A 20370-nucleotide genomic window follows, 5' to 3' on the forward strand; every position below is an offset into this window, starting at 1 on the left:
TCCCCAATAGACAGATTTACAGCTTTATTGCCCACAATGTATCTCAGATTGTTAGCTCCTGGGGATAATTTGGGTAGATACAGTCTGTGCACAGCGCAATGGTTTATGTTGGTGATACATAAATAACAGCAAATCAATGAATAGAAATATAGAAAAATCTGTGAAAATCTAAAATGTTTCTAATAAAGGTGAATTATGATCTGTGATCAGGATATCTGGAGCGTTATAACCTTATATCAGGACCGGACGCCTCCTCCTCTCTGGGGAGATATAATGATGATGTATCAGAGCAGTATCCAAACTCATAACAGAGAACAATAGATAATATTCACCTGTCCTACAGTCACCTCTCCTCTCCTGATGGGGCTAAGAACAGAGAACAATAGATTATATACACCTGTCCTACAGTCACCTCTCCCCTCCTGACATGACTGATAACAGAGAACAATAGATTGTATTCACCTGTCCTACAGTCACCTCTCCCCTCCTGACATGACTGATAACAGAGAACAATAGATATATTCACCTGTCCTACAGTCACCTCTCCTCTCCTGACATGACTGATAACAGGAATAATAGATATATTCACCTGTCCTACAGTCACCTCTCCTCTCCTGACATGGCTGATAACAGAGAACAATAGATTATATTCACCTGTCCTACAGTCACCTCTCCTCTCCTGACATGACTGATAACAGAGAACAATAGATATATTCACCTGTCCTACAGTCACCTCTCCCCTCCTGACATGGCTGTCTGATAACAGAGAACAATAGATATATTCACCTGTCCTACAGTCACCTCTCCTCTCCTGACATGACTGATAACAGGAATAATAGCATTGCAGTGTCGGTCAGATGTGATAGCAGTGATCAGTAGCAGACGGGGTGCGGGTTTATTTTGCTGACGTCTCTAGAAATACTGTGTTTGGACTTTGCACGTCCCAGGATTAAAAAACAAAGTTATAAATTGATCTAGTAAATCAACATCTGAGTATAAAGAAAAGAGAACGGAACAAGGTGTCATCTGCACCACCGGGACTCACAGGTCAGTGGGGGGGGGGGGGGGTTGTGGGGTCGGGATGAAAGGGTTATATGTCCCCCTTATGTCTCCCCCACACATAGACTTCTGCGTTAGTCCCCCTCACATAGACTTTCATGTAGCGGTCCTGCTGCTGGGTTGTTGCCCTCCTATGGCCTCCTCCACGTCTCCTGATGTACTGGCCTGTCTCCTGGTAGCACCTCCATGCTCTGGACACTACGCTGACAGACACAACAAACCTTCTTACCACAGCTCGCATTGATCTGCCATCCTGGATGAGCTGCATTACCTGAGCCACTTGTGTGGGTTGTAGACTCCGTCTCATGCTACCCCTAGAGGGAAAGCACCGCCAGCATTCAAAAGTGACCAAAACATCAGCCAGGAAGCATAGGAAATGAGAAGTGGTCTGTGGTCACCACCTGAAGAACCACTCCTTTATTGGGGGTGTCTTGCTAATTAATGCAAGAAAAAAATATATATCTCTGTGGGAGCTCTAAATAAATCAGAAAAACCTAATCCGAGGACATTGGGTTATGTGACAGGAACAGACAACGGAGCAATCCTATAGGCTAAGGGAAAAGACGCAAAAGGGAGTTCAGGAGATACAAAGGAAAGAGATTGGGGGAGATTTATCCAAACCCTGCAGAGGAGACGTTACCCATAGCAACCAATCAGATCACTGCTTTCATTTAGCAGAGGCCTTGTTGAAAATGAAAGCAGCGATCTGATTGGTTGCTATGGGTAACGTCTCCTCTGCACGGGTTTTGATAAATCTCCCCCATTGTGTCCAGTATAAAATCCCATTTATTTAAAGACTCTGAAGTGAGGTTTTCGGCAGGGCCCTTGCTTCAGACAACTCACACTATAGAAATTACCGTATTTTTGTATTTTCCGCCCTATAGGACGCACCGGCATATAACACGCACCCAATTCTAAAGGTGCAAAATCTAGAAAAGATAAGATTCTGAACCCAACAGTGGTCTTCAACCTGCGGACCTCCAGATGTTGCAAAACTACAACTCCCAGCATGTTGGTCTATACAGTATAGGTCAGTGTTTCCCAACCAGGGGTGTCTCCAGCTGTTGCAAAGCTACAACTCCCAACATATTGGACCATATAGTAGTATATAGTATAGGTTATTGTTTTCCAACCAGGGGTGCCTCCAGCTGTTGCAAAACTACAACTCCCAACATATTGGACCATATAGTAGTGAATAGTATAGGTCAGTGTTTCCCAACCAGGGGTGCCTCCAGCTGTTGCAAAACTACAACTCCCAGCATATTGGACTATATAGTAGTGTATAGTATAGAAAAATGTTTCCCAACCAGGGGTGCCTCCAGCTGTTGCAAAACTACATCTCCCAGCATGTTGGACTATATAGTAGTATATAATATAGGTTATTGTTTTCCAACCAGGGGTGCCTCCAGCTGTTGCAAAACTACAACTTCCAGTGTATTGGACTATATAGTAGAATATAGTATAGGTCAGTGTTTTCCATCCAGGGGTGCCTCCAGTTGTTGCAAAACTACAACTCCCAGCATGCCCGGACAGCCAACGGCTGTCCGGGCATGCTGGGAGTTGTAGCTTTGCAACATCTGGAGGTCCGCAGGTTGAAGACCACTGGTATAGGAGGTAATACTCACGTGTCCCCGCCGCTCCGGACCCGTCACCGTTGCCCTGGATGTCGCTCCATCGCAGTCGCCGCGTCCCCGGGGTGTTCCCCGACGCTCCGGATGTCTTCTTCCCCGGTATCCACGCTCTCCGACGCCGTCATCACGTCGCTACGCACGCGCTCCTATTGGATGACGGGACGGCGTGCGCGACGATGTGATGACGACGAAGGAGAGCGCCGGCCATGCAGGGGATCCCGGCACGGAGCAGACACCGAGGAGGCAGGTAAGGTCCCTCCCCGTGTCCTGTAAGCTGTTCGGGACGCCATAATTTCAACAGCCGGGTTAGTGTCACTTTCCCCTCAGACGTGGTGGTCAACTTTGATCGCCGCGTCTGAAGGGTTAATACAGGGCATTACTGCGATCGGTGATGTCCTGTATTAGCCGCGGGTCCCGGTTGTTGATGGCCGCAGGGACCGACCCGATAGATGTGTATTCGCCGTATAAGACGCAACAACTTTCCCCCCTCCCCCCTCCCCCCCAGTTTTGGGGAAGTAAAAGTGCGTCTTATACGGCAAAAAATGCGGTAATTCCTAAATAAGAATAAAAATACTCAGACATTTAATATATAAATGACAGTAAATCACAAGGGGGTTACACGTAGTATATGGGATACTGCGCTCTCGTCTGACGATTGCTTAGCCAGGGTTGTAAAGAGGTAAGTGATGTCACCAGTTCAAATGGTGTAGACGGTGATGTTAGACTTAAAGGGGTATTCCAGGCCAAAACTTTTTTTTATATATCAACTGGCTCCGGAAAGTTAAACAGATTTGTAAATTACTTCTATTAAAAAAATTTAATCCTTCCAATAGTTATTAGCTTCTGAAGTTGAGTTGTTATTTTCTGTCTAACTGCTCTCTGATGACTCACGTCCCGGGAGCTGTGCAGTTCCTATGGGGATATTCTCCCATCATGCACAGCTCCCGGGACGTGACATCATCATTGAGCAGTTAGACAGAAAACTTCAGAAGCTAATAACTATTGGAAGGATTAAGATTTTTTAATAGAAGTAATTTACAAATCTGTTTATCTTTCCGGAGCCAGTTGATATATATATAAAGGTTTTGCCTGGAATACCCCTTTAATCCTGTTTTGGTTTATAAATCCAAGCTAAGAGGGTTTTTCTGCAGCGCTGGAGACTCACTGTTTTGAGCCCACTGAGCCCTGTCTGCGCAGGGTAGATGGAAGACAGCGGGTGTCAGCGCTTAGGCATAGACCTCTATACCCCGGCGTCACGGGGACACTGTACAAGAGGGGGATGTGGCGGCACAATGTGATCAGTTGGTAGGTTTTGCGGAGTCAATCGAAAGAGCGGAGCGGCATTGCAGATAATCCGGCCCTGTGTCTCTCTACCCTGACGGCACGGGGAAGGATGTGAGAGTGCAGTGGAGATCTGGTGCTGTTGATCACTTGCCGGCAATAGGTTTAAAGGGGAACTCCGGCGAAAAACTTTTTTTTTTTTTTTTAAATCAACTGGTGCCAGAAAGTTAAACAGATTTGTAAATGACTTCTATTAAAAAATCTTAATCCTTCCTGTACTTATTAGCTGCTGAATACTACAGTGGAAATTCTTTTCTTTTTGAAACACAGAGCTCTCTGCTGACATCATGACCACAGTGCTCTCTGCTGACATCTCTGTCCATTATAGGAACTGTCCGGAACAGCATATGTTTGCTATGGAGATTTCCTTTTACTCTGGACAGTTCTTAAAATGGACAGAGATGTCAGCAGAGAGCACTGTGCTCGTGATGTCAGCAGAGAGCTCCGCGTTTCAAAAAGAAAAGAATTTCCACTGTAGTATTCAGCAGCTAATAAGTACTGGAAGGATTAAGATTTTTTTTTAATAGAAGTAATTTACAAATCTGTTTAACTTTCTAGCACCAGTTGATTAAAAAAAAAAAAAAAGTTTTTCACCGGAGTACTCCTTTAAGCTGCGTGTCATTGGCTCTGCTGGGGCAGTGGCGGATTCCCAATACTTGTGCAGGTAAAGCCTTAAAACAGACGCGTTTCGGGGAGCCTTGTCCTCTTTTTCAATGGTGCAAATAAAAGAGTGAATGGACATGGTTGAAAACTACAGCCTCATATAGCAGGTTTGGAAGACATCATTCAATTACACTGTAACACCCGGTTTTTGGGATTTCTATCCCGGGGATAATTAGACTGATTTGAGTTCTCTGTGATTGATTGGACACAAAGACATGAAGAAAAGATGGAAAAAGATAAGAAGAGGAAGAAAGGGAAAGATAAGAATTGTGTACAGAGAAGTTAGATGGAATATAGAGATGGGTTAAAAGAAACTGATCGAAGATATCAAAAGGTTATAACCTATATAATGCAATAAAATACCAATAAATATGTATCTAGCTCAATAGGGCAAAATGTGTTTATGAAAAGGATCTGTATAGGAAATTAGCTGGAAGGGGGTTAGCTACAGATTCATTGGTAGGCAAACTCTATATGTTTCATTCGTAATAGGGGGGGATTAAAGGGTTATCCAGGAAAACTTTTTTTTATATATCAACTGGCTCCAGAAAGTTAAACAGATTTGTAAATTACTTCTATTAAAAAATCTTAATCCTTTCAATAATTATCAGCTGCTGAAGTTGAGTTGTTGTTTTCTGTCTGGAAACAGTGCTCTCTGCTGACATCTCTGCTTGTCTCGGGAACTGCACAGAGTAGAAGAGGTTTTCTATGGGGATTTGCTTCTAAACTGGGCGGTTCCCGAGACAGGTGTCATCAGAGAGCACTTAGACAGAAAAGAACAACTCAACTTCAGAAGCTCATAAGTACTGAAAGGATTAAGATTTTTTAATAGAAGTCATTTACAAATCTGTTTAACTTTCTGGAGTCAGTTGAGATATATATATATATATATATATATATATATATAAGTTTTTTATGATGACAGGGGGATGATGAAGGGGGATGGGGATGATGACAAGGGGATGATGAAGGGGGGGTGTGGGATGATGAAAAGGGGATGATGAAGGGGGGTGGGGATGATGATAAGGGGATGATGACAGGTGATGATGATGAGGGTCTGGATGATGACAGGCGGTGATGATGATGAGGATGTTAATGACGGGGTCTGGATGATGACGGGGGTCTGGATGATGACAGAGGGGGATGATGTATTTCCCACCCTAGGCTTATACTCGAGTCAATAACTTTTCCTGGGATTTTGGGGTGAAATTAGGGGCCTCGGCTTATACTCGAGTATATACGGCATGTGCAGGAGACTATAGTATAATGTGATATTGTATTGTGGAGTTTTGTAGATGTTCAGTGTGTAGGAAACGTACAATGAAGAAATATATATATGTATAAAATATAAGTGAGAGATATAATATAAAATATAATAATATAATAATATGAAAATAATATGAAAAATTAGACATTTTAAAACATTTTAAAGAAATTTTTTTTTCTTGGTAATTGCCTATAATTTCCACGTGTTGTCTGTTCCATGTGAAATTGATTGTCAATCAGTGTTCTTCCTGAGTGGACAGTGGGATCTCACACAAGTGTCAGTGACTTGGAGTTACATTGTGTTGGTTAGTGTTACCTTTAGTTTTTTGAGCAGTGTATATTCAATATACCTCTAAATGTAATGCACCCTACATGTGGCCCCCTCATGACATCATAGCCCGCCCCCTCATGACGTCAAAGCCCGCCCCTCATGACGTCATAGCCCGCCTCCTCATGATGTCATAGCCCGCCCCCTCATGACTTCATAGCCCGCCCCCTCATGACGTCATAGCCCGCCCCCTCATGACCTCATAGCCCGCCTCCTCATGATGTCATAGCTCGCCCCCTCATGACTTCCTAGCCCGCCCCCTCATGACTTCATAGCCCGCCCCCTCATGACGGCATAGCCCGCCCCCTCATGACGTCATAGCCCGCCCCCTCATGACGTCATAGCCCGCCTCCTCATGATGTCATAGTCCGCCCCCTCATGACTTCCTAGCCCGCCCCCTCATGACTTCATAGCCCGCCCCCTCATGACGGCATAGCCCGCCCCCTCATGACGTCATAGCCCGCCTCCTCATGATGTCATAGCCCGCCCCCTCATGATGTCATAGCCCACCCCCTCATGACTTCATAGCCCGCCCCCTCATGACATCATGCCCCCTCCCATAGACTTGCATTGAGGAGGTGGGGTGTGATGTCATGAGGGGGCGGGGCTATGACGTCACGAACTCCCAGCGCCGGCTCCAGCTTTCAGAACCACCTGGAGATGGAAGGTTCAGAGACCTTCACATCTCCATTGTGTCACTGGAAGGGGGAAAGTAGGTAGAGTAACCTAAAGGGGTATTCCGGCCATAGACATCTTATTCCCTATCCGAAGGATAGGGGATAAGATTTCTGATTATTGGGGACCCACCGCTGGGACCCCCGCGATCTCTGTGCAGCACACACATTCTATGCCGGGCCACTGCTCCAGTCTCGGAAACCTCTGTGTTTGGAGACGTGGAGACGACTGGAGACGTGGAGACGACTAGAGACGACTGGAGACGACTGGAGACGACTGGAGACGTGGAGACGACTGATGTCACGCCACACCCCCTCCCATAGACATGAGGCTTAGAATACAAGATCACTCAATCAGCTTAGAAACAGCAGCTAAACAGACAGTAATACAACACATGGAAGCCTTAGATACACTCCTCAAGGCACTGTATCTTACATGAACGGCTTAGATACACCTACTAGGTAGGTGGTGAATTTAAAGGAGCTCAACATGTAAAATATCACACAGGATGAGATACAAACATGGCAGCTCGGATACACGGCTCGTTTAGAGGGGAGAGCGACATCTAGTGGCAGAACTGTGTCGGTGCAAGGTGAGGAATCCCGACACATTCACTACAGGTACAGGAGCCGTGTGCACACTGTGCTGCCTGAGCGGCTGAAGATCCAGGGCTCTGCAAGAAACAGAGGCCGAGGAGCGCGGCGGGGTCAAAGGGCAGCTGCCTGGGCCCCTCAGAAATGACTGCGCCTGGGGCCCTGAATTAAAGACGACCTGATTACCGAAAAGCGTCCCCGTCTGTGTTCATTCTATGTGACCATGTGATCATTATGTCCTATCAGAGAAGACACCAGAACCATGTGATCATTATGTCCCCTCAGAGAAGACACCAGAACCATGTGATCATTATGTCCTCTCAGAGAAGACACCAGAACCATGTGATCATTATGTCCCCTCAGAGAAGACACCAGAACCATGTTCTCCTTATGTCCTCTCAGAGAAGACACCAGAACCATGTGATCCTTATGTCCTCTCAGAGAAGACAACAGAACCATGTGATCATTATGTCCCCTCAGAGAAGACAACAGAACCATGTGATCATTATGTCCTCTCAGAGAAGACAACAGAACCATGTGACCCTTATGTCCCCTCAGAGAAGACACCAGAACCATGTGATCATTATGTCCCCTCAGAGAAGACACCAGAACCATGTGACCCTTATGTCCCCTCAGAGAAGACACCAGAACCATGTGATCATTATGTCCTCTCAGAGAAGACCCCAGAACCATGTGATCATTATGTCCCCTCAGAGAAGACACCAGAACCATGTGATCATTATGTCCCCTCAGAGAAGACACTAGAACCATGTGATCATTATGTCCTCTCAGAGAAGACACCAGAACCATGTGATCATTATGTCCCCTCAGAGAAGACACAAGAACCATGTGATCCTTATGTCTCCTCATAGAAGATACCAGAACCATGTGATCCTTGTGTCCCCTCAGAGAAGACACCAGAACCATGTGATCATTATGTCCCCTCAGAGAAGACACTAGAACCATGTGATCATTATGTCCCCTCAGAGAAGACACCAGAACCATGTGATCATTATGTCCCCTCAGAGAAGACACTAGAACCATGTGATCATTATGTCCCCTCAGAGAAGACACCAGAACCCTGTGATCCTTATGTCCCCTCAGAGAATACACCAGAACCATGTGATCATTATGTCCCCTCAGAGAAGACACCAGAACCATGTGATCATTCTGTCCCCTCAGAGAAGACACCAGAACCATGTGATCCTTATGTCCCCTCAGAGAAGACACCAGAACCATGTGATCCTTATGTCCCCTCAGAGAAGACACCAGAACCATGTGATCCTTATGTCCCCTCAGAGAAGACACCAGAACCATGTGCTCCTTATGTCCTCTGAGAGAAGACACCAGAACCATGTGATCCTTATGTCCCCTCAGAGAAGACACCAGAACCATGTGATCATTATGTCCCCTCAGAGAAGACACCAGAACCATGTGATCATTATGTCCCCTCAGAGAAGACACCAGAACCATGTGATCCTTGTCTCCTCAGAGAAGACCCCAGAACCATGTGATCCTTATGTCCCCTCAGAGAAGACACCAGAACCATGTGATCATTATGTCCCCTCAGAGAAGACACCAGAACCATGTGATCATTATGTCCCCTCAGAGAAGACACCAAAACCATGTGATCATTATTTCCCCTCAGAGAAGACACCAGAACCATGTGACCCTTATTTCCTCTCAGAGAAGACACCAGAACCATGTGATCATTATGTCCCCTCAGAGAAGACACCAGAACCATGTGATCATTATGTCCTATCAGAGAAGACACCAGAACCATGTGATCATTATGTCCCCTCAGAGAAGACACCAGAACCATGTGATCATTATGTCCTATCAGAGAAGACACCAGAGCCATGTGATCATTATGTCCTCTCAGAGAAGACACCAGAACCATGTGATCATTATGTCTCCTCAGAGAAGACACCAGGACCATGTGATCATTATGTCCCCTCAGAGAAGACACCAGAACCATGTGATCATTATGTCTCCTCAGAGAAGACACCAGGACCATGTGATCATTATGTCCCCTCAGAGAAGACACAGAACCATGTGATCCCTATGTCCCCTCAGAGAAGACACCAGAACCATGTGATCATTATGTCCATCAGAGAAGACACCAGAACCATGTGATCATTATGTCCCCTCAGAGAAGACCCCAGAACCATGTGATCATTATGTCCCCTTAGAGAAGACACCAAAACCATGTGATCATTATTTCCCCTCAGAGAAGACACCAGAACCATGTGACCCTTATTTCCTCTCAGAGAAGACACCAGAACCATGTGATCATTATGTCCCCTCAGAGAAGACACCAGAACCATGTGATCATTATGTCCCCTCAGAGAAGACACCAGAACCATGTGATCATTATGTCCCCTCAGAGAAGACACCAGAACCATGTGATCATTATGTCCTATCAGAGAAGACACCAGAGCCATGTGATCATTATGTCCTCTCAGAGAAGACACCAGAACCATGTGATCATTATGTCTCCTCAGAGAAAACATCAGAACCATGTGATCATTATGTCTCCTCAGAGAAGACACCAGGACCATGTGATCATTATGTCCCCTCAGAGAAGACACCAGAACCATGTGATCCTTATGTCCTCTCAGAGAAGACACCAGAACCATGTGATCATTATGTCTCCTCAGAGAAAACATCAGAACCATGTGATCATTATGTCTCCTCAGAGAAGACACCAGGACCATGTGATCATTATGTCCCCTCAGAGAAGACACAGAACCATGTGATCCCTATGTCCCCTCAGAGAAGACACCAGAACCATGTGATCATTATGTCCATCAGAGAAGACACCAGAACCATGTGATCATTATGTCCCCTCAGAGAAGACCCCAGAACCATGTGATCATTATGTCCCCTTAGAGAAGACACCAGAACCATGTGATCATTATGTCCCCTCAGAGAAGACAACAGAACCATGTGACCATTATGTCCCCTCAGAGAAAACACCAGAACCATGTGATCATTATGTCTCCTCAGAGAAGACACCAGAACCATGTGATCATTATGTCCTCTCAGAGAAGACACCAGAACCGTGTGATCATTATGTTCTCTCAGAGAAGACCCCAGAACCATGTGATCATTATGTCCCCTCAGAGAAGACACCAGAACCATGTGATCATTATGTCTCCTCAGAGAAGACACCAGAACCATGTGATCATTATGTCCTCTCAGAGAAGACCCCAGAACCATGTGATCATTATGTCCTCTCAGAGAAGACACCAGAACCATGTGATCCTTATGTCTCCTCAGAGAAGATACCAGAACCATGTGATCATTATGTCCTCTCAGAGAAGACCCCAGAACCATGTGATCATTATGTCCTCTCAGAGAAGACACCAGAACCATGTGATCCTTATGTCCCCTCAGAGAAGATACCAGAACCATGTGATCATTATGTCCTCTCAGAGAAGACAACAGACCCATGTGATCATTATGTCCCCTCAGAGAAGATACCAGAACCATGTGATCATTATGTCTCCTCAGAGAAGACACATGAACCATGTGATCCTTATGTCCCCTCAGAGAAGATACCAGAACCATGTGATCATTATGTCCTCTCAGAGAAGACACCAGAACCATGTGATCATTATGTCCCTTCAGAGAAGATACCAGAACCATGTGATCATTATGTCCCTTCAGAGAAGATACCAGAACCATGTGATCATTATGTCCCTTCAGAGAAGATACCAGAACCATGTGATCCTTATGTCCCTTCAGAGAAGATACCAGAACCATGTAATCCTTATGTCCCCTCAGAGAAGACAGCAGAACCATGTGATCATTATGTCCTCTCAGAGAAGACACCAGAACCATGTGATCATTATGTCCTCTCAGAGAAGACACCAGAACCATGTGATCATTATGTCCCCTCAGAGAAGACACCAGAACCATGTTCTCCTTATGTCCTCTCAGAGAAGACACCAGAACCATGTGATCCTTATGTCCTCTCAGAGAAGACAACAGAACCATGTGATCATTATGTCCCCTCAGAGAAGACAACAGAACCATGTGATCATTATGTCCTCTCAGAGAAGACAACAGAACCATGTGACCCTTATGTCCCCTCAGAGAAGACACCAGAACCATGTGATCATTATGTCCCCTCAGAGAAGACACCAGAACCATGTGACCCTTATGTCCCCTCAGAGAAGACACCAGAACCATGTGATCATTATGTCCTCTCAGAGAAGACCCCAGAACCATGTGATCATTATGTCCCCTCAGAGAAGACACCAGAACCATGTGATCATTATGTCCCCTCAGAGAAGACACTAGAACCATGTGATCATTATGTCCTCTCAGAGAAGACACCAGAACCATGTGATCATTATGTCCCCTCAGAGAAGACACAAGAACCATGTGATCCTTATGTCTCCTCATAGAAGATACCAGAACCATGTGATCCTTGTGTCCCCTCAGAGAAGACACCAGAACCATGTGATCATTATGTCCCCTCAGAGAAGACACTAGAACCATGTGATCATTATGTCCCCTCAGAGAAGACACCAGAACCATGTGATCATTATGTCCCCTCAGAGAAGACACTAGAACCATGTGATCATTATGTCCCCTCAGAGAAGACACCAGAACCCTGTGATCCTTATGTCCCCTCAGAGAATACACCAGAACCATGTGATCATTATGTCCCCTCAGAGAAGACACCAGAACCATGTGATCATTCTGTCCCCTCAGAGAAGACACCAGAACCATGTGATCCTTATGTCCCCTCAGAGAAGACACCAGAACCATGTGATCCTTATGTCCCCTCAGAGAAGACACCAGAACCATGTGATCCTTATGTCCCCTCAGAGAAGACACCAGAACCATGTGCTCCTTATGTCCTCTGAGAGAAGACACCAGAACCATGTGATCCTTATGTCCCCTCAGAGAAGACACCAGAACCATGTGATCATTATGTCCTCTCAGAGAAGACACTAGAACCATGTGATCATTATGTCCTCTCAGAGAAGACACCAGAACCATGTGATCATTATGTCCCCTCAGAGAAGACACAAGAACCATGTGATCCTTATGTCTCCTCATAGAAGATACCAGAACCATGTGATCCTTGTGTCCCCTCAGAGAAGACACCAGAACCATGTGATCATTATGTCCCCTCAGAGAAGACACTAGAACCATGTGATCATTATGTCCCCTCAGAGAAGACACCAGAACCATGTGATCATTATGTCCCCTCAGAGAAGACACTAGAACCATGTGATCATTATGTCCCCTCAGAGAAGACACCAGAACCCTGTGATCCTTATGTCCCCTCAGAGAATACACCAGAACCATGTGATCATTATGTCCCCTCAGAGAAGACACCAGAACCATGTGATCATTCTGTCCCCTCAGAGAAGACACCAGAACCATGTGATCCTTATGTCCCCTCAGAGAAGACACCAGAACCATGTGATCCTTATGTCCCCTCAGAGAAGACACCAGAACCATGTGATCCTTATGTCCCCTCAGAGAAGACACCAGAACCATGTGCTCCTTATGTCCTCTGAGAGAAGACACCAGAACCATGTGATCCTTATGTCCCCTCAGAGAAGACACCAGAACCATGTGATCATTATGTCCTCTCAGAGAAGACACCAGAACCATGTGATCATTATGTCCTCTCAGAGAAGACACCAGAACCATGTGATCATTATGTCCCCTCAGAGAAGACACCAGAACCATGTTCTCCTTATGTCCTCTCAGAGAAGACACCAGAACCATGTGATCCTTATGTCCTCTCAGAGAAGACAACAGAACCATGTGATCATTATGTCCCCTCAGAGAAGACAACAGAACCATGTGATCATTATGTCCTCTCAGAGAAGACAACAGAACCATGTGACCCTTATGTCCCCTCAGAGAAGACACCAGAACCATGTGATCATTATGTCCCCTCAGAGAAGACACCAGAACCATGTGACCCTTATGTCCCCTCAGAGAAGACACCAGAACCATGTGATCATTATGTCCTCTCAGAGAAGACCCCAGAACCATGTGATCATTATGTCCCCTCAGAGAAGACACCAGAACCATGTGATCATTATGTCCCCTCAGAGAAGACACTAGAACCATGTGATCATTATGTCCTCTCAGAGAAGACACCAGAACCATGTGATCATTATGTCCCCTCAGAGAAGACACAAGAACCATGTGATCCTTATGTCTCCTCATAGAAGATACCAGAACCATGTGATCCTTGTGTCCCCTCAGAGAAGACACCAGAACCATGTGATCATTATGTCCCCTCAGAGAAGACACTAGAACCATGTGATCATTATGTCCCCTCAGAGAAGACACCAGAACCATGTGATCATTATGTCCCCTCAGAGAAGACACTAGAACCATGTGATCATTATGTCCCCTCAGAGAAGACACCAGAACCCTGTGATCCTTATGTCCCCTCAGAGAATACACCAGAACCATGTGATCATTATGTCCCCTCAGAGAAGACACCAGAACCATGTGATCATTCTGTCCCCTCAGAGAAGACACCAGAACCATGTGATCCTTATGTCCCCTCAGAGAAGACACCAGAACCATGTGATCCTTATGTCCCCTCAGAGAAGACACCAGAACCATGTGATCCTTATGTCCCCTCAGAGAAGACACCAGAACCATGTGCTCCTTATGTCCTCTGAGAGAAGACACCAGAACCATGTGATCCTTATGTCCCCTCAGAGAAGACACCAGAACCATGTGATCATTATGTCCCCTCAGAGAAGACACCAGAACCATGTGATCATTATGTCCCCTCAGAGAAGACACCAGAACCATGTGATCCTTGTCTCCTCAGAGAAGACCCCAGAACCATGTGATCCTTATGTCCCCTCAGAGAAGACACCAGAACCATGTGATCATTATGTCCCCTCAGAGAAGACACCAGAACCATGTGATCATTATGTCCCCTCAGAGAAGACACCAAAACCATGTGATCATTATTTCCCCTCAGAGAAGACACCAGAACCATGTGACCCTTATTTCCTCTCAGAGAAGACACCAGAACCATGTGATCATTATGTCCCCTCAGAGAAGACACCAGAACCATGTGATCATTATGTCCTATCAGAGAAGACACCAGAACCATGTGATCATTATGTCCCCTCAGAGAAGACACCAGAACCATGTGATCATTATGTCCTATCAGAGAAGACACCAGAGCCATGTGATCATTATGTCCTCTCAGAGAAGACACCAGAACCATGTGATCATTATGTCTCCTCAGAGAAGACACCAGGACCATGTGATCATTATGTCCCCTCAGAGAAGACACCAGAACCATGTGATCCTTATGTCCTCTCAGAGAAGACACCAGAACCATGTGATCATTATGTCTCCTCAGAGAAAACATCAGAACCATGTGATCATTATGTCTCCTCAGAGAAGACACCAGGACCATGTGATCATTATGTCCCCTCAGAGAAGACACAGAACCATGTGATCCCTATGTCCCCTCAGAGAAGACACCAGAACCATGTGATCATTATGTCCATCAGAGAAGACACCAGAACCATGTGATCATTATGTCCCCTCAGAGAAGACCCCAGAACCATGTGATCATTATGTCCCCTTAGAGAAGACACCAAAACCATGTGATCATTATTTCCCCTCAGAGAAGACACCAGAACCATGTGACCCTTATTTCCTCTCAGAGAAGACACCAGAACCATGTGATCATTATGTCCCCTCAGAGAAGACACCAGAACCATGTGATCATTATGTCCTATCAGAGAAGACACCAGAACCATGTGATCATTATGTCCCCTCAGAGAAGACACCAGAACCATGTGATCATTATGTCCTATCAGAGAAGACACCAGAGCCATGTGATCATTATGTCCTCTCAGAGAAGACACCAGAACCATGTGATCATTATGTCTCCTCAGAGAAAACATCAGAACCATGTGATCATTATGTCTCCTCAGAGAAGACACCAGGACCATGTGATCATTATGTCCCCTCAGAGAAGACACCAGAACCATGTGATCCTTATGTCCTCTCAGAGAAGACACCAGAACCATGTGATCATTATGTCTCCTCAGAGAAAACATCAGAACCATGTGATCATTATGTCTCCTCAGAGAAGACACCAGGACCATGTGATCATTATGTCCCCTCAGAGAAGACACAGAACCATGTGATCCCTATGTCCCCTCAGAGAAGACACCAGAACCATGTGATCATTATGTCCATCAGAGAAGACACCAGAACCATGTGATCATTATGTCCCCTCAGAGAAGACCCCAGAACCATGTGATCATTATGTCCCCTTAGAGAAGACACCAGAACCATGTGATCATTATGTCCCCTCAGAGAAGACAACAGAACCATGTGACCATTATGTCCCCTCAGAGAAAACACCAGAACCATGTGATCATTATGTCTCCTCAGAGAAGACACCAGAACCATGTGATCATTATGTCCTCTCAGAGAAGACACCAGAACCGTGTGATCATTATGTTCTCTCAGAGAAGACCCCAGAACCATGTGATCATTATGTCCCCTCAGAGAAGACACCAGAACCATGTGATCATTATGTCTCCTCAGAGAAGACACCAGAACCATGTGATCATTATGTCCTCTCAGAGAAGACCCCAGAACCATGTGATCATTATGTCCTCTCAGAGAAGACACCAGAACCATGTGATCCTTATGTCTCCTCAGAGAAGATACCAGAACCATGTGATCATTATGTCCTCTCAGAGAAGACCCCAGAACCATGTGATCATTATGTCCTCTCAGAGAAGACACCAGAACCATGTGATCCTTATGTCCCCTCAGAGAAGATACCAGAACCATGTGATCATTATGTCCTCTCAGAGAAGACAACAGACCCATGTGATCATTATGTCCCCTCAGAGAAGATACCAGAACCATGTGATCATTATGTCTCCTCAGAGAAGACACCAGAACCATGTGATCCTTATGTCCCCTCAGAGAAGATACCAGAACCATGTGATCATTATGTCCTCTCAGAGAAGACACCAGAACCATGTGATCATTATGTCCCTTCAGAGAAGATACCAGAACCATGTGATCATTATGTCCCTTCAGAGAAGATACCAGAACCATGTGATCATTATGTCCCTTCAGAGAAGATACCAGAACCATGTGATCCTTATGTCCCTTCAGAGAAGATACCAGAACCATGTAATCCTTATGTCCCCTCAGAGAAGACAGCAGAACCATGTGATCATTATGTCCATCAGAGAAGACCCCAGAACCATGTGATCCTTATGTTCCCTCAGAGAAGATACCAGAACCATGTGATCCTTATGTTCCCTCAGAGAAGATACCAGAACCATGTAATCATTATGTCCTCTCAGAGAAGACACCAGAACCATGTGATCATTATGTCTCCACAGAGAAGATACCAGAACCATGTGATCATTATGTCCCCTGAGAGAAGATACCAGAACCATGTGATCATTATGTCCTCTCAGAGAAGACCCCAGAACCATGTAATCCTTATGTCCCCTCAGAGAAGACAGCAGAACCATGTGATCATTATGTCCCCTCAGAGAAGACCCCAGAACCATGTGATCATTATGTCCTCTCAGAGAAGACACCAGAACCATGTGATCATTATGTCCTCTCAGAGAAGACACCAGAACCATGTGATCATTATGTCCCCTCAGAGAAGACACCAGAACCATGTGATCATTATGTCCTCTCAGAGAAGACACCAGAACCATGTGATCATTATGTCCTCTCAGAGAAGACACCAGAACCATGTGATCATTATGTCCCCTCAGAGAAGACACCAGAACCATGTGATCATTATGTCCCCTCATAGAAGACAACAGAACCATGTGATCATTATGTCCTCTCAGAGAAGACACCAGGACCATGTGATCATTATGTCCCCTCAGAGAAGACACCAGAACCATGTGATCATTATGTCCCCTCAGAGAAGACCCCAGAACCATGTGATCCTTATGTCCCCTCAGAGAAGACACCAGAACTATGTGATCATTATGTCCCCTCAGAGAAGACCCCAGAACCATGTGATCCTTATGTCCCCTCAGAGAAGACACCAGAACCATGTGATCATTATGTCCCCTCAGAGAAGACCCCAGAACCATGTGATCCTTATGTCCCCTCAGAGAAGACACCAGAACCATGTGATCATTATGTCCCCTCAGAGAAGACACCAGAACCATGTGATCATTATGTCCCCTCAGAGAAGACACCAGAACCATGTGATCATTATGTCCCCTCAGAGAAGACACCAGAACCATGTGATCATTATGTTTCCTCAGAGAAGACACCAGAACCATGTGATCCTTATGTCCCCTCAGAGAAGACACCAGAACCATGTGATCATTATGTTTCCTCAGAGAAGACACCAGAACCATGTGATCCTTATGTCCCCTCAGAGAAGACACCAGAACCATGTGATCATTATGTTTCCTCAGAGAAGACACCAGAACCATGTGATCCTTATGTCCCCTCAGAGAAGACACCAGAACCATGTGACCATTATGTCCCCTCAGAGAAGACACCAGAACCATGTGATCATTATGTCCTCTCAGAGAAGACACCAGAACCATGTGATCACTATGTCTCCTCAGAGAAGACACCAGAACCATGTGATCATTATGTCCCCTCAGAGAAGACACCAGAACCATGTGATCACTATGTCTCCTCAGAGAAGACACCAGAACCATGTGATCCTTATGTCCCCTCAGAGAAGACACCAGAACCATGTGATCCTTATGTCCCCTCATAGAAGACACCAGAACCATGTGATCATTATGTCCCCTCAGAGAAGACCCCAGAACCATGTGATCCTTATGTCCCCTCAGAGAAGACACCAGAACCATGTGATCATTATGTCCCCTCAGAGAAGACACCAGAACCATGTGATCATTATGTCCCCTCAGAGAAGACACCAGAACCATGTGATCATTATGTCCCCTCAGAGAAGACACCAGAACCATGTGATCCTTATGTCCTCTCAGAGAAGACACCAGGACCATGTGATCATTATGTTTCCTCAGAGAAGACACCAGAACCATGTGATCCTTATGTCCCCTCAGAGAAGACACCAGAACCATGTGATCATTATGTTTCCTCAGAGAAGACACCAGAACCATGTGATCATTATGTCCCCTCAGAGAAGACACCAGAACCATGTGATCATTATGTTTCCTCAGAGAAGACACCAGAACCATGTGATCATTATGTCCCCTCAGAGAAGACACCAGAACCATGTGATCATTATGTCTCCTCAGAGAAGACACCAGAACCATGTGATCATTATGTCCTCTCAGAGAAGACACCAGAACCATGTGATCACTATGTCTCCTCAGAGAAGACACCAGAACCATGTGATCATTATGTCCCCTCAGAGAAGACCCCAGAACCATGTGATCATTATGTCCCCTCAGAGAAGACACCAGAACCATGTGATCATTATGTCTCCTCAGAGAAGACACCAGAACCATGTGATCCTTATGTCCCCTCAGAGAAGACACCAGAACCATGTGATCACTATGTCTCCTCAGAGAAGACACCAGAACCATGTGATCCTTATGTCCCCTCATAGAAGACAATTTCTTTACAATACTGGAAATAAGTGGGTGACACCAACCCTAGCATACTGGGAGTTGTAGTTTTGCAACAGCTGGAGGCACCCTGGTTGTGAGTCTCTGGGTCTGTAGAGTTGGAAGGAGACATCTGACAATTCCTGCTGCTCCGTGGCGGTGATTTTCGGGATTATGTTCCGTTTTCTCACGTTGCAGCTGAATCAGGTTTTCTAGATATTTGTTGACTCTTTCCGGGAAGGAGAATATAAAGTTCTGTTCTTCTGATTTCCGAGAGCTGCTTTGCATTTCCTTCTCAGAATTCCTGGCGGAGTCTCCACGCGCCTTTTTTGGCGCATTCCTCGCGGAGAAACATTGTCCCTGTCTGAATATAAACAGATTGCAGCGTTAAATCAAAGATTACAACAAAGGGGAAGATTTATCAAACTGTGTAAGAGAAAAAATAAAGGGAGAGATTCATCAAAACCCGTGCAGAGGAAAACTTGCCCAGTTGCCCATAGCAACCAATCAGATCGCTACTTTCATTTTTAGGAAGGCCTGTGAAAAAATGAAAGAAGCGACCTGATTGGTTGCTATGGGCAACTGGGCAAGTTTTCCTCTGCACAGGATTTGATAAATCTAACCCAAAGTGATTTTCACCAATCACAGCTCAGCTTTCACTTTACCAGAACTCCTTATCTGAGCTGTGATTGGTCGCTGGGGGAAAATCCTCTATTTTTTCTCTTACACAGTTTGATAAATTTTCTCTATAGGTGATCACATACAGTTACATCAGGTGACGTCTTCTCTATAGGTGATCACATACAGTTACATCAGGTGACGTCTTCTCTATAGGTGATCACATACAGTTACATCAGGTGACGTCTTCTCTATAGGTGATCACATACAGTTACATCAGGTGACGTCTTCTCTATAGGTGATCACATACAGTTACATCAGGTGACGTCTTCTCTATAGGTGATCACATACAGTTACATCAGGTGACGTCTTCTCTATAGGTGATCACATACAGTTACATCAGGTGACGTCTTCTCTATAGGTGATCACATACAGTTACATCAGGTGACGTCTTCTCTATAGGTGATCACATACAGTTACATCAGGTGACGTCTTCTCTATAGGTGATCACATACAGTTACATCAGGTGACGTCTTCTCTATAGGTGATCACATACAGTTACATCAGGTGACGTCTTCTCTATAGGTGATCACATACAGTTATATCAGGTGACG

The 20370-nt window shown here is 45.3% G+C and overlaps 1 protein-coding gene across 1 annotated transcript in view; it reads left to right on the forward strand.

The window, feature by feature from the left end:
- LOC130342325 (cytochrome P450 2C8-like) overlaps positions 1-19529 on the forward strand; it is a gene marked incomplete at its 5' end in the record, with an annotated part of 86407 nt that extends 66878 nt beyond the window's left edge. Inside the window, 4 exons of the mRNA XM_056554273.1 lie at positions 11190-11324; positions 16605-16739; positions 16838-16894; positions 19380-19529. Of these exons, the coding sequence (XP_056410248.1) occupies positions 11190-11324; positions 16605-16739; positions 16838-16894; positions 19380-19529 (477 nt within the window). The remainder of the gene's footprint in view (positions 1-11189; positions 11325-16604; positions 16740-16837; positions 16895-19379) is intronic.
- Positions 19530-20370: the final 841 nt, after the last annotated feature.

Source organism: Hyla sarda, unplaced genomic scaffold (assembly GCF_029499605.1).
Source record: "Hyla sarda isolate aHylSar1 unplaced genomic scaffold, aHylSar1.hap1 scaffold_648, whole genome shotgun sequence".
Taxonomy (NCBI): domain Eukaryota; kingdom Metazoa; phylum Chordata; class Amphibia; order Anura; family Hylidae; genus Hyla; species Hyla sarda.